The sequence below is a fragment of the Apteryx mantelli genome, chromosome 2 (genome assembly GCF_036417845.1).
Source record: "Apteryx mantelli isolate bAptMan1 chromosome 2, bAptMan1.hap1, whole genome shotgun sequence".
In the NCBI taxonomy this organism is placed as follows: domain Eukaryota; kingdom Metazoa; phylum Chordata; class Aves; order Apterygiformes; family Apterygidae; genus Apteryx; species Apteryx mantelli.
This window is the reverse complement of record NC_089979.1, coordinates 27,966,523-27,980,950: the sequence shown is the minus strand read 5'-3', so window position 1 is coordinate 27,980,950 and position 14,428 is coordinate 27,966,523. Positions and strand designations below refer to the sequence as shown.

General features: G+C 36.9%; 1 protein-coding gene across 1 annotated transcript in view; it reads right to left on the bottom strand.

Annotated features, from left to right (window-relative positions):
- Positions 1 to 14,428, bottom strand: part of RIMS2 (regulating synaptic membrane exocytosis 2) — a 492,192-nt gene that overhangs the window by 282,035 nt on the left and 195,729 nt on the right. Inside the window, 1 exon segment of the mRNA XM_067292312.1 lies at positions 1,078 to 2,003. Coding sequence (XP_067148413.1) covers positions 1,078 to 2,003 — 926 coding nt within the window.

Here is a 14,428-nt window from a genome sequence, read left to right as displayed (position 1 = left end):
GCTTCAGAAACAATGCTGATAATAATAGTAATAACAAATTGTAGCAAATTTTCTAGTCCCAAACCACAATAGCAGATAAACACTAAAACTTTATAAAAGATATTTCCTTTTCCTACCTGTTCATACCTTGAATATTGCTATTAAGGAGCACAAAACATTCATGAGCATGAGGAAAAGAGGCCCTGGCATAATAATAATAACAGAAAACAAGTTAAACTATTGTACTTTAGACCAACAAGTTACATGAAGGTAAATGATCTAATATTATTAACTTGATTCAACTCATCTAACAGTTTAAATTGATGGTCTCCAATGTTTTCATGTTTCAGTCATACATAAGAACTGTTACCTCTGGATGGGTTGGGAATTATTCCAAATAATCTCAGCTTTTCTTCTGACAATGGAATAACTCCAGCATCATGAATCCTAATAAGTGCTAAAATCAAAATGCACCAGAGCCCCATGGCAGAAAGAACTCTCCACTGATAGAAACCACCTCAGTCATTTCAAATGTGTTTTAAAATTTGAGTGGGTTAACTTTACATAGAAAGGTTTTTTGCTACATCAGATGCTCTTTAACCTACAGCAGTCAACATGAAGCTGGCTTAAGCTCTGTATCATGTGCTCTACCTAATTCAACAGAAATGCAGTCATGTGTCCATGCTTGATCCAGATCAAATTTGTACTGATGGGTGACCCAGGGGTATGCAAATCTGGTATTAATAATGGTCATGAAACCATGACTTTGTATGACAGTCCAGCTCTAGATCCTTTGCAATTTAATTAACTTATTTTTCAATAGGCATGGTTTTCCCTTTAACATATCCAAATACTTCTAGTAACAGCTATGTTCTTCTCCATGTAACTCTTTGTGCAATTTGTCATTAAATGTGGATTTCAATAAATGAAACAAAAATCAAAAAAAACCCAACTCCCATCACAACAAACTTAAGACACATTTGAAGAACTGTTGATATGTAACTGCAATCCATTCTACTACATAAAACAGAAATACAACGGAATGGAAACTGAACCACATCTATATATTGAAATAATCAAAAAATTAAGAAATCTTACCTTTTTCACTAACACTTTCACTTTCAATCTCTACATCATCACAACTCGTATATTCTGGAGTAGAGGCCAGTTCTTCTTCTGAGCTACTTAATGAGACCTGGCGCATTTTACCTCCCTTTTTTGTTTTATGGGGCTTTGGTGGTGGAGGTCTGACAGATTCAGACTGGTCTGAGCTGAGTGAATCGTTCCGTAACATAGTTTCCATCTTCTCACGTTTTGTTTTCCGTACAGCAGAATTGGGATCCAAATGGTGTTGTTTCCTTAATGAATCAGAGCGCCTCATGTCTGGTCTTTCCAGAGGAATTGGACTCCTCCTAGGTGTAGGAGGGCTATGATTTGTGGTCCTCTGACGATTGGGACTTGGTCCCTGAGCCTCTCGAGTTCTTTCCATAGAGTACGAACGCTGATTTTCCATGGCAGCTCTGCGCTCAGACACAGATCTTTGCCTTGATGGTCGTTCCATCCTCAGCATAGATATCCGGGAATCTTCCATCTCAGTATTTGCCAATGAGACATCACTATGTCTCCGTTCATGACGTGCTCGGGATACTTCAGCATGGATACGCATTTGTTCCTCATATGGTTGTGGCTTAACTGGATAACGAGCCAAATTAGGATCACTTCGGTATCGTGCTTGGTATTCCTCTTCCCTCCGCTGCCTTTCATATTCTTCCCTGTTCTGTACATCCTCCTCCTCTACCGGATACTCCTTGGAACGCCTGCCACTCCTTCTGCTGGAGTCTCTATAATCACCCAGTTCAGGTTCTTCATATAACAGAGGCCCACGCTGCGACCGCCTATCTGAATAATCTGATGGTGACCTGGGCATTGCACTGTCTGATGTAGCATACTGTGAATATTCGTCTCTTTCTTCCCTTTGGTCGTATCTTCTATTCTGATCTCTTGATATTGATGGGCTTCTTTTCCTAAATAATCAGTATAAGGAAAAAGAAAGATTTCTGTCAACATTTCCTGTTGCACAAAAAAACAGTTAATGCTAACTCATACAATGATCAGCCAATGGAAAAAAAAATCAATTCATTGCATTTCTTTCTGAATGTGCTTGCACATTTTCTGCACTAGATTAAAGAGAGCAAGTCATGCTGCAGATCTATTAATAGAGCACAATTTAAGTCAAAACTTTACAGAAAAAATGTTAATATGATAATAATGCATATTCTAAGATACAGAATATAAATGCTTGTGCTATTCTGTAGCCATAATTGCTTTACAAGTACCTCAGTTTTGTAATCCCTGGTAATGATTTTAAGATGATATACCTTGACCATATACTTTTATTTCACTTTTATAATCCCTATAGAAATTAAGGCCAGATAGAAAATTCAGTCAGTCTGATCTTGTCTGATCCAGTGGCAGCATTTGTCTAAATCACGTAGTCTACATAAACTCAGAAAGCAAAACATTTTTTGTGTTGTATAAGAAAGCAAAGCGCCTCAAGGTCCTGCCAGTCTGAGTCGACCAAGAACTCCTTCTCATCCCTACTTTTGATGATAGTGCTAGTCCAAGCATGTGCGCAAGACACACCAGCCAGGTACCAGAATGGATTTCCTGAACCACATTAAGCATTGACTAACTCTTTGTAATACATCATATCCAGCCATAGACAATTTCTTAGTCCTCAGAAGAATGTGAAAAAAGAACTGTTTATCAACAGACATTCTTTCATGCTTCTGACAAATAATTGACTGAAGCATTCAATTTTATTATAGACAATATTTTAATATGGGAAGTGCCTGGAATACATTATGAATGCTATATATCCTGTTTATTTGATACAGCATTGTTTGCTACTTGGTTAGAAGGGATTATTTAAATAGGGGTAGTGATTTGTAGCAGAAAAAATAGACTAAAGTATCAGACTGTGCCTTTACCAAGCCTTAAAGTATAATGTGCGTGTTAAATGTTACTTCTGGACATGCCCAGTTTGGTGCTTAGTTTTTAACCTCAGATGCAGCTGGAGGAGTTACCCACAGGAAACTGGAGCAAAGATCCAAAATGTGGATAAAGAGACACAAAGGCAGCAACTGCTGTGAAGCCTGAATAGCTGCCCTTACATGTGGGGCTTCTCTGGGATGAGATAGGCCAGCTGAAGCCTTAAGCAGTGAAAATACGCATGTGAACCTATTATTGTATTATCAACCCTTTGCTCTTCTTATATCTTATTCTATCTTGCTTTTTAATTTTTTTGTATCCTCACAAATGGCATTGATCCTGAAAAGCAGCCTTGCAGGCAGACAGTGAGAAGATCCTGCCTAGTGGGAGGAAGGATGGGGAAAAGGAGATCAAAGCCCTACTATTACCACCATTGTCTTAGAAGGGATAACGTAAGGAAAAGCTTAAACTTAGTAAAGGGGAGAAGGAAAAACAGGCTCTTCTGAATGCCCAGGAAAGCAAGCCGAAAGGGCTCTGCCTAGCTCCTAGGCAAGAAAATGCTTTTCTCAGAGCCAGATAGGAATTGCAGTTTCTGCTCAGCAAGGGAAGAAAGCTGCTGGCTGAGAAGAGTTTGTGCAGGGGGTGACTGGTAATTTGGCACCCTGTCTTAAGAACCATACCAGGTCACTAAACTGTGCTTGAAGGATTTGGACCCAGTCTGCCTCATAAATATTAAAGTACTTTAGCCTTATAATGGCATTTGCAAATGAGGAAATTAATTCAATCTTGCAAAAGCGCAATTCTTCCTGTGAAGCATAACAAATATAATATAAGCATCCTCTGGATGCCTATTTGCTTACAGTGATGCTAGGATGTCCTATCTGTCTTATTAAAGTGTCCAAGTAAGTACCATACCACAACCTCTGTAAGTTTAATGAGAACTCTATGAGTCCTGTTATTGGGAAGTCAAACTGAATAGCCCTAACGTGACATGAACAGTTTCAAGTCTAAAACCAGAAGGAAGGGGCAATGGGGACAGATAATTACAGAACTACTAGAATGCAGAGAGTTTGCAAAGATACAGAAGTTTTCATTAATACGATAGAGGTTATATGTGGAAACTTACTTTTAAGGAAGATATTTATTTTCCATTTGAATATTTCAACTGATAAAATATATGCCACATCCCCAAATAAAGTATTCCAGTAGCAAATTACCTTCACTGTTGAAAATTCTGACCATGCCCATAATAAAAAATTGCCAAACTTCAACTTCCAGATACTGTCCCCCATATTGCAAAATAATAAATCCACGTCACAACATTCTCATAAAAATACAAAGAGTAGAGACAAATCTGTTCTGCAAACATCAGTACTACAATGGCAGATAAGAGCAGGGTGAGGGGAAGGAGGGGTTGAGGGGATAAGAAAGATGAAATTTCCATATGAGTAAGACCAATTATTGTAGACTTTCTGCTGAGATAAATGTATTTCTGCCAGGAAAACATTTCATCTGGGGAACTGGTACAAGATTTACTAATAAAAACACCCTTTTTTGCTAGCATGAACTATATCAATGAAAGTAGAATATGCCAATATAGCACTATGCTTTTATACTCCTTGCATAAACATTTTCTGACCTTGAATGCAACAATTACCACAAGCAGTCATTGCCTTCGCTCCATTTCATTGCCAACACATGAATATACCAGCATACCTATGGCCTACAGTAATGTAAAGATTGACTGAGTCCTGAATCTATTCCAATTTCTCATGGGAAGAAACAGCCTTACAGACGTGCTCCACATGAGACAACTATTAGGCCACATGCCAGAATTAGGACCTTCCTGCAAGTGCAACTTTTTTCTTCAGAGAGAGCAGCCTGTCAGGTAAAAGTCACTAATTTAATTCCTGGCCTATGTTGATTGGGACTATCAAACTCCCTTTCCAATTAATTTCATCCCTGCTGAAGGGATTTAACTTTACTACCAGGATCAAATGCCAGAAGTTGTAATCCTATCAATCAGAAATAAATTAACTGTAGCTGTGCAGCTGAGGGGCCAGGAACCTTGCTGGCGAGAAAGGGCTCGCCCTGCCAAGCAGCCCCCACTCCACTCAGCAGTCCAGCCAGTGCACTTTACTGGTCATCACGCTGCAGTCAGCCCCTGCTTTACCAGTACTCTTTTTTTTGTTATAAAAATACCTGCTACAAACACATTTGTACAATGTATATGCTTTAAAACATATGATAGGATGTATAGTACTCATGAAAACTTACGTGGTCAGACACAACCATTAAAAATCTGCTGTTATTTTTAGATCACAAGCTAATTCTCACTCACCTTCATGAGCCTTTGTCTAATCCATTTCTCACTATCATCTACCTTTAAGATGCCTTGTAAAAGCCTTTCCTCATGTTCCTCCGGCTAGATACACCATGGAAAGTTATTACGTTCTTGCAGGACTTTCCTGGGACATGAAAAGCTAAGAGAACCCTGAATGTTTGTCAACAATTGTGATAGTCACCATCCAGCTTCCAGCTCAACTCAGCACTGTGTAGCCCTTGTCAGAAGGATTACCACCTTTTCTGAAAAGGTTATCACTCCACTGAAAAATCCTCAAAGCCATTGCAATTACTGTTCCTTTGAATCAACAATAAAATGAAAATCCTACTATGTTTAGAAAACTCTAAAACTTACACAAATCTTTGTGTCAGGCACATTCTATAAATACTATCGGCAAATTTTCAGATATAGAAACTGAAATTTATTTTTTGCTAATTATCACTGTACATTAAATTTTTTCTTTTCCTCTTATGACTAGATGACATTTACTCTTGTAACACACACCTCTAAACCTTACACTGGTGGAAATCTTATTTACAGAGCAATGCAGATATCACTGGTACTATAAAAAAGAAAACAGCTTGACTGTAACCTGACCTCCTGCTTATACAGTTAAATTACTCAGCTCCCCCACACTCCAATAGCAGATAAGTACTTAAAATAAGGCACACAAGAATACAGTAAGTCTATACTGCTTTGATGACTCTGATTTCAGTATCGAAACTGTATAGTTTGAAAAACTTTGGCATTCATTTGTTTTATTCCTTGATGGAAAATACCTTTCTGCTTTTTGCTTTAGACTTTTAAAAAATAAGCATAAGAGTATTGAGGAAGAAGAAAACATAAAAAGGCAAGTTTCCATCACATTACAAAAGCCAGTGATATTCCACAACACTGTAAAACAAAAAATATTAATATCACAGTCAAAACTAGATCTCAGATCTTCCTTGCTATTAAACTTGTTCTCAGAACAATAGAAAACATTTAAACTCGAGAAAACTTTCAAGAAAATGTCATTTTAAAACTACATTCAAACATATGGGTACCCAAATTCATCCACATAAACTTGGGGATTTTTATAAATATGAAGTTTTGGGCCAATTAAAGAAAACAGCAAGTGCTCGGTTGGCCTCAGTCATGATCAGCTATTCAAAAACACAGTATTGGTCACCTACTCATAACACCTCATTATAATTCACCAAAAGATAGTCTAATATTTTGTTCTCTATTTCCTATAAATTACCGAGGAATACATTGATTGAAAAATTAAAACTGAAAGTATTTGTCCTGTACATATTCTAAAGGAATTAGAAAGATGACAGCATTATAATATTACAATTTTTATCTCTCTGGTCTTTGCTAGGAAAGTTACTTTCTATTTCCAGGAAAAAGAAATGTTTCAGAATTCAAGAACTAACAAATTAATTTGAGCATCCATAAAAGAGCAATACATTAACTGAGAAAGATTCCTTACACTTTGTTTTGTTTCAGCATCAGTAAAACTATGCCCATGTTTTAATAGCAGGGACCACTGTTTGGATACAGACAAAACAAAACAAAACACCGTTATTCAGAAAACTTTGTCACAAGTGACTGCGCAATTAGGAAGGAATACTTATAATAATAAGCATTGACTCATGTCCTAAAACCAGTTTTGCTTAATTCCTTTCAAAGCATGATACTTCCAATACATGAAAGAATAATTCCGAGTCTGAGAAGGTTTGCGTTTTCCCCCCGAACTCTGTCACGAAAGCCATGCACAGGACAGGGCTGCTCGCGAGTGACCCCAGAAATTACACCAAGCACAGTTTGTCTCTCCTTTTCTGGGCTACTCCCACCAGGAAAACCACATCTACTGGCTCCCAGAGTGATCATATAAGAAGGGCTCGACTCTTCTGTGTGTTATAATCAAAAGCTGGTCAGGAACCTATTTTAAGTCAGTGACAGGGAGCAGATACAACACAATTATGACACCTTGCAAAAAAGTGCCTGAACTGCAAGAAGATGAGCTGAACACACTCTGCACCTTGCAGCCCAAACTGCTAAAACAGTGCACAGGCATTGGGAACTCAGTACTGAGGTGTTAACCACTTTGCTTTTCAGATTCGAGATTTTTAACTCCTACCGTGCTTATCCAAACAAACCAAACGCTGCGAGCGCAAAGAACCACAAGACTTGCACCACCGAAGTCGGAGAGCAGACCGCACTTCGCAGGGAGCGTGCCGTTCTTTCCCTGTTGGGCACTTTTATGAAAGCTATGACATTTCCACAGACTTCCTTTGCCATACTGAGGTATCAAAAAAAAGTTTACCAGTTTTTTGGAAGTGTCTGTAAGAGACTAGCAGGTATTGATTTCACTCCTGTTCTCATTCTCTGTTTATAACTTTCATAAACCATCTTGACTGAATCTCATTGTGCATGAGAAATCATTTTGTACACACTCCAGAAGCAGCTATGGCTCCAGCTTATTAAAAATAAAATAGCTTTTTCTGGCTCTTAAGTAGTCCTTCTTGGATTGTGTCCTTCTGCAGAGATCTTTTTGCAGTTCTTCTGTACTGTCTAGATTTATACTACATTGAATCTTCAAACTGTTCCCCTCTCCTTGGTTTCTCACTCCTAAAGAAAAGGACACAAGCAACCATTGCATGATTTTCAAGCTACCATATTTAAAAAGCCTACTCTGATAAAAAGGTTTTTAATTTATCACATTCTTTGACCAATATAGTTTTAAACAGGCTGCCCTGAAGTACACCTAGGACTCAGATACTTAAGCAATTCATTACATAAAGTTCATCTGAGACATTACCTCATTTCTCCTTTCACCAATGCCTTAAAAATTGTATTTTATAGCAACTGTATTTTGAATCACTAAAATACCTTCCAGCTAAATATATCCAAGCCATAATGAATTAATTTTACAATGACAGTTATAAAATCTATTGAAGCATGAGAATAATACTGCAGATGTTGATCTCGAATAGATTTTATGAGATAATACAAGTTCACTAACTGCAGGCTGGTATCAATGGCATGAAAGGAAGTTTGTGGTAACAAAATCATTAAGATAAAGAAATTCAGCCCTGATAACAGCTTCGCTTTGAACTTGACATGATTACACAGACACATGAAGCGATGCAATTAGCTCCGAATCACCTATTTGCTATACAAGCAATTCAGCAGAAATTCAGCACTGCAGCTTTGAAGGGTTTAATCAATATGTGCTGGGGAAAGAATTATAACACAGAAAAAACACAAAACCTCTGAACAAAACTAGTGAATGAAATATCCCTTGCTAATCTACACATATTTAAGTAACAAGTTTCACAGTTTTTTATTAAATCAGGAGCATCACATGTGGCAAATGGGACTGCCAGCGGAAGAGGTTTTTCTCTTCTTTTGTTATGACCAAGTTTTCACTGTCTGTTTATGTCATATGATTTGCTTTTAGAGAACTATAAAGAGAATAGACTTTAAGAATTTGTTGTAAACAGAAAACATATGACTATTTTTGTACTGCAATTTCAAAATATAGCTTTTGTTTCCTGATGGCTCATTAACCCACTGTAAATTTGATAATAATTAGAAGCATGCGCACACACACACACAAATATGTCCTTGAGAATTTGCATAAAAACTACTTTTGAAGATATTAATGAGAAGAAATAAAATAACTGTATTTTAATATTACTGTTCATTCAGCTACACTGATGAATGCTTACCTTTTACAAAGAAGTAAAATGTCCTAAAACTTTTCTTTTTTAAAAATTTTTGAGCATTTTCAGAATACTTTGCTAATGATCTCCACTGAATACACACACAAAAAACCTCACCTACTTTTTCAGTAAAATCATTTGTTCAAAATGCTGAACTTAAAAACAGTACTGAATTGGTTAAAACTCGTTCGAGAATACTTGATCAGAGTATGCATTCTAATTCTCTCTCTCGATATTGACAGCAAAGACATCATCTGCAGAAGGACAGAATCAATTAACAAATGTCGCACAGGATTCAAAACGAGTGTAAAACCTGGGGTGTTAAAAGTACAGGTCACATACATATTAAAGCATAACAATGAATTAAAAGAATACTGAACTGTTAGTAAAAGGTCTTCAAATAATACAAAATGTAACTAAATTCCAAAATTCTATGTATGCTATTTTTATTAAAAGAAATACAATTCTGCAAGAAAAATTTTTAAGTTGCAAAAAATATAATTCAATTTAAAATATTAAATTAAGGAAAAATGAAAGACTTTATTGAAGGTACTACTCTCCTATAGCTAAAACTTAACAAAAAGTTTTTCAGTTCCTCCAACAAGCTCTTTTGCTCAAAATAAGAAATATCTTCCTAATCATCCCAAAAGAATAAAATATGCTGACCATTACACATTGTTTTCACACGACATATTCAGCACCTTTCTTCCCTGCTTTACCTTTTAATCAGACATTGCACATCTGGGAAGTTTGAAGCCTCAGGTTCATGAGAATATATCCATTTCTGGTCTTGCTAGGTATTTCATTTAATCCTCTAGGTTCAGTGGAATCATACAAACAGTCTCTTAATTTTGAGACACAAATATTGAAATATATTTTACCATCCTTTCCCTTCCCCCAAAATGCAATTACAAAAAACAAGGCATCTGGGAATGGAAACCCCCTGTTATAGGGACCACCACCAGCTCAAGTCAGAGAGCTGACCCAGTGGGAAGCTACTGGGAGCCTGAGAGGAGTGTTATAGTTTAATGCTGTTACCATGTGCTGTATATAGCTGGAGGTCAAGTAAGAATTTACCCTGTAAGGAGGGTTATGGTACTTAGCTGATTAGCGCCTTGCTACAGTACTATTGCCTGCAAATGTACAGGCTTGCAAGACACTCATTTTAAACCATTTTTAAAATCTTCCAGTTCTAGTATTTCATGATTTGTGGTACTATGTCCAACAACTTTTTGTGTTATACATTTCAAATGAAACTATGTTACATTTATTATTTTTAGTTTGCATCAAGTCAAATTTTGACATGATTTTCAACAGCTTAGGCTAAAAACAGCTGTAGCATCTCCTTCAGTCTGATGTCCAGAGCATGCTGTAGAACCGAAAATATTTTCTTAGATTTTACAAACCATTTTCAACACAAAACAGTGAACATCAATGGGCTATTATTTCCAGCAACATCAGAACTCAATAAACATGTAGTATTTTCCCACAATTTCAAAAGTATGGTTCACTTGATCTATGCAAACTACCTTAAAAATAAATTATGTTTTAAACGTAACATGTTGCTGAAAGCACCATGCCTCAGACAAATTTGACTTTAATAAATTTAAGCCATGGCAAAGTGGCCTCACATAGGAAGAACAGAGACTTAGAAACAACCTACATTTTCTCCACTTCAGATGTGAGAATGATGAGTTCCGGTTCTTAGAAATGGCATTCTCACAGCACAGTTTTTATCTCAACCATCACAGAGAACATATCATAATATATTTCACCTCTACATCTCTGCATCTAATTTTGAGTCTTATCTTTTTAAAGTTGTTTTGTTTTCTTACCACAGGGATCATTCAGCAGGTGTTTTCCCCAGGATTTGAAAGTATACCAGTTTTGGTAGGAGGATTTCAAAGAAAACCTTTAAGTCTGATGAAGAGGAGAATTATCTTTCAAAGAAACACTCCATTATTGCTAGGCTATTATTACCATAAAACAAAAAAGATACTTATTTCAACAATGATCAAATAGTAAGAAAATATCAGTAACACAAACAGTCCTGTGAGAGTTGTTTTGCCTCGTAACTTCTCCGCAGGCTGTTTCAGACTGTTAAACTCATAAAACTGTAACTTTACTAATGAATGTGAGTCAGTGCATCTTTTCTTTTTTTTCCTCTTTCTTGTATCCACAATTACAATATATATGTGATATCATGAAATTAATTTGATTTTTTAAATATCTCTAGGGTTCATATTTCAGTCTGGAAGAGATGGAATAATTTGTGCTGCGCTGTTATGATGCCTCCACAAAACAGCCAGCAGAAAAAAAACTATAACAAAAATGTCCAATTTCTTCAGTAATGTGAGATAAAGACTCAAGATTAAATCCAGTGAACTAGATCAGTGGTGGCTCATCTATGAATGTCACTCTGGGGGCAGCAGCTCCTCCAAGGCGAAGCTCACAGATCGAATGTGTTCATGCTAGGGGACATCAGCGGGACCTCTATGAAATGAGACAGGTGCATTCAGTAATGCTTGGAATTTACCAAGGTAAATAGAACTTTAAATTCCCAATTCAACTGTCCTTTCTAATATGCTGGCAGGTTAGGATTAAATGTGTGTACTTTGAAAGCAAAACCTAACTCTATCGAACACAGTAGCAGAGTGCAAGTTTATGGAAAAATAATGTATATTTCTGTACAGCTGTAGCATCTATAACATATATTGGCACAACACAACTCCACAGTAGTTTTCAGGCTAAAAGAACTTGCTCCACAGGAGTTTAAGTACGGCTGTCCATCAACAGTCCTTGAGTGAGCCCAAATGTGCAGGATCAAACAGTTTATAGCTGCCTAGATAGATGTCCTTCAGTTTGGATCTCAGGGCTCAGACGGGAGGAAGGGGGATGTGCTGCCATGCCTCTGCTCCCTGGGTTTTCAGAGATGCTGTGTGGAAAACTTCCTACCACAGTACCATGCAGTAGCAACATCACATGCCTAACAACCTGTTTCCTTGCAGTATCAGCAGGTAACAGGGACAGGGATACAGTTCAGACTGCTGAACTTAGGTACTTCTATCAGAGCTACTTTGCTTTTCTGCAGTACTGTGATCAGCTCTGCATGTTCCCTCCTCTTAGTTTCTGATGGTCTCTTACAGATACCTGCATTGCATAGTTTTCTACAGAAGAGGCTCAACATACAGCTTTCCAAAGAAGAAAACTTATTCCAGGATCTTTGCAAAAATCCATATGGAAGATCACTAGCTCCTCTAGTAAAATTAATCAACACTTGGAAGTGAAAAGGATAACCCTGGCTGCCTAGCAGCTTTTATATCATGAGGTGCCATCCAGTCAAGATGACAACAGTACAGAACAGAGGAAAATGCAGACCTGTTCTAGCAAGAAGCGAAACGATGTTGAGTAGCTCTTGCAGAACTACTAGAAGCACGCCATGGCGTTAACTCACTGAAATACTTAACTACCTGTCTTCCAAGAAGATAGTTGTGTGGGAATGAAACGCACCTTAAAATGAAACAACTAAAATAAACCTAACTTAGTATCTTGATGCAAACAAGCCATTAGATGTATTGTGCATTCTACTGCAATGGAGAAAGATTTAATTACTTTAGTCTTACTTTAAAAAGAATACAGGGTACTGGTGTTTCTTATTCCACAGGATAAATGAATGCCCATTTTGTAACTCCATTTGTATATCAACATCCCAACTAATTCCTCCTTCACAGTTCCTGTCACCAACATAACCAGCATTACCCAACAGGCTTGATTTCTGTAGGATTCTCCAAAGTCATAATACAAATGATGAAATTATGATTAAAGTTCAGGGTTATGTATCAGAAGATTTTGGACCTAATGTTGGTCACTTCTAGCTACAAGAGCATTTCTAGAAAAGGCATGAGACCTAATAAAAAGAAGGCCAACCAAGACCAATGTGAGACTCAATTGTCAGATAGCTGAGAAACAGCAATAGTGAATACTATCTGATAGTACCACTGACAGTTCAAGCAGTGCCAGTTCTCTGAGCCTTCCGTAATGTCAGTACTGACTGTGATTCAGTCTCCAAGTAGAATGGGAGCAATCAGCTATGAGAACACAGTAAAGGAAAGGAAAAAAGGAATTAAGGAAAGTGATGATTTAAAACACTTTCTCATGATGGCTTTCAGAAATTAGTGATGACTTCTTCACTCTTGGTACTGTAATTGTCAAATTGTTGGGAGGTATAATTTTTTTTTTTTAAGTTAACCTCTACTTTCACTGTTGAGCTAAGCAACAAGAAAGGTTAAATGTATGCTTACTGAAGCACTTCTCAAGCATGAGAGCAACTGTATGTTAGGCTGGGGAGCCATGCTAACGTTGCGAGAGACTCAGGATGCCTCAGTTGATGGAGCAGAAAGTGAAGATTAAGGTTCTGGAATTTTACAGGAGAAAAACAATCAAAATGCAGAGTTGGAAAGATTTGAATTTTACAGTTTGCAAAGAGTATTGCATGATATATAGAGAGATTTTGAAATGCATATCCAGGTGAACTAATGTAAAACAGTTACAAGATCAACAGATTCTTATATAATAAATAAAGGAAGGATAACCATGATTACAGAGTTTGATAAGCTCTCTCTACAGGATAATTCTTCCAGAAATTGGATTAATGCAGGATATAGATGAAACTTTGCCGAGAAGGAAAACTATCTCAGATTAAATTCCTTATATTTGGCCATACTGTGGGACCAAGCTAATCATTAGGGTGATGTTTCCCAAAGTGATGGATTAGATTATTTAGGTTTATTTAGATCATATGCTATGAACAGAACAGCCTAAATAACTCTTACCTTTCCATTAAAACCTATTTGGCCCTTCCTTACAGCTGTGAGTCTTGTGGCAAGGCAAGAACAACCAATGCTACTCAGTTGGAATTTTGAATTTGATTTATAAATCCATAGAAATTTTGTGGAGATAGAAAGGGAAAGGATGTGGATGATTGCAGCCATGTACGAAAATTATCGCCACAGATACAAACACTTACAGTGCACAGATAAATTCTTGAGAGAATGACCATCATCAGATCATCATCAGTATATCAGAGAAAAAACAGCTTTCTAAAAACTAGTTCTATAAAAAGTGGTCAGAAAAATATTGCTGTACTAGAGGTCACAGACAGTTTTTCTTCAGCCCCTTTTTGTTATTGCCTTTCCCCACTATTTTAGAAATACCTTCAGTGACGTATTAGAGACTACCTCTGAATTGAGAATTTAGGTGCAATTACTGGTCAATAGTGTAAAGGCTAAAAAATGGCATTAACAATATTGAAACAACTGCTAGCTTTCAAAATTTTGCATTTAGTTCATATATTGACTCTGAAAGATAAAATAACTGATGACTCTTTTTTTCATCCAGATAA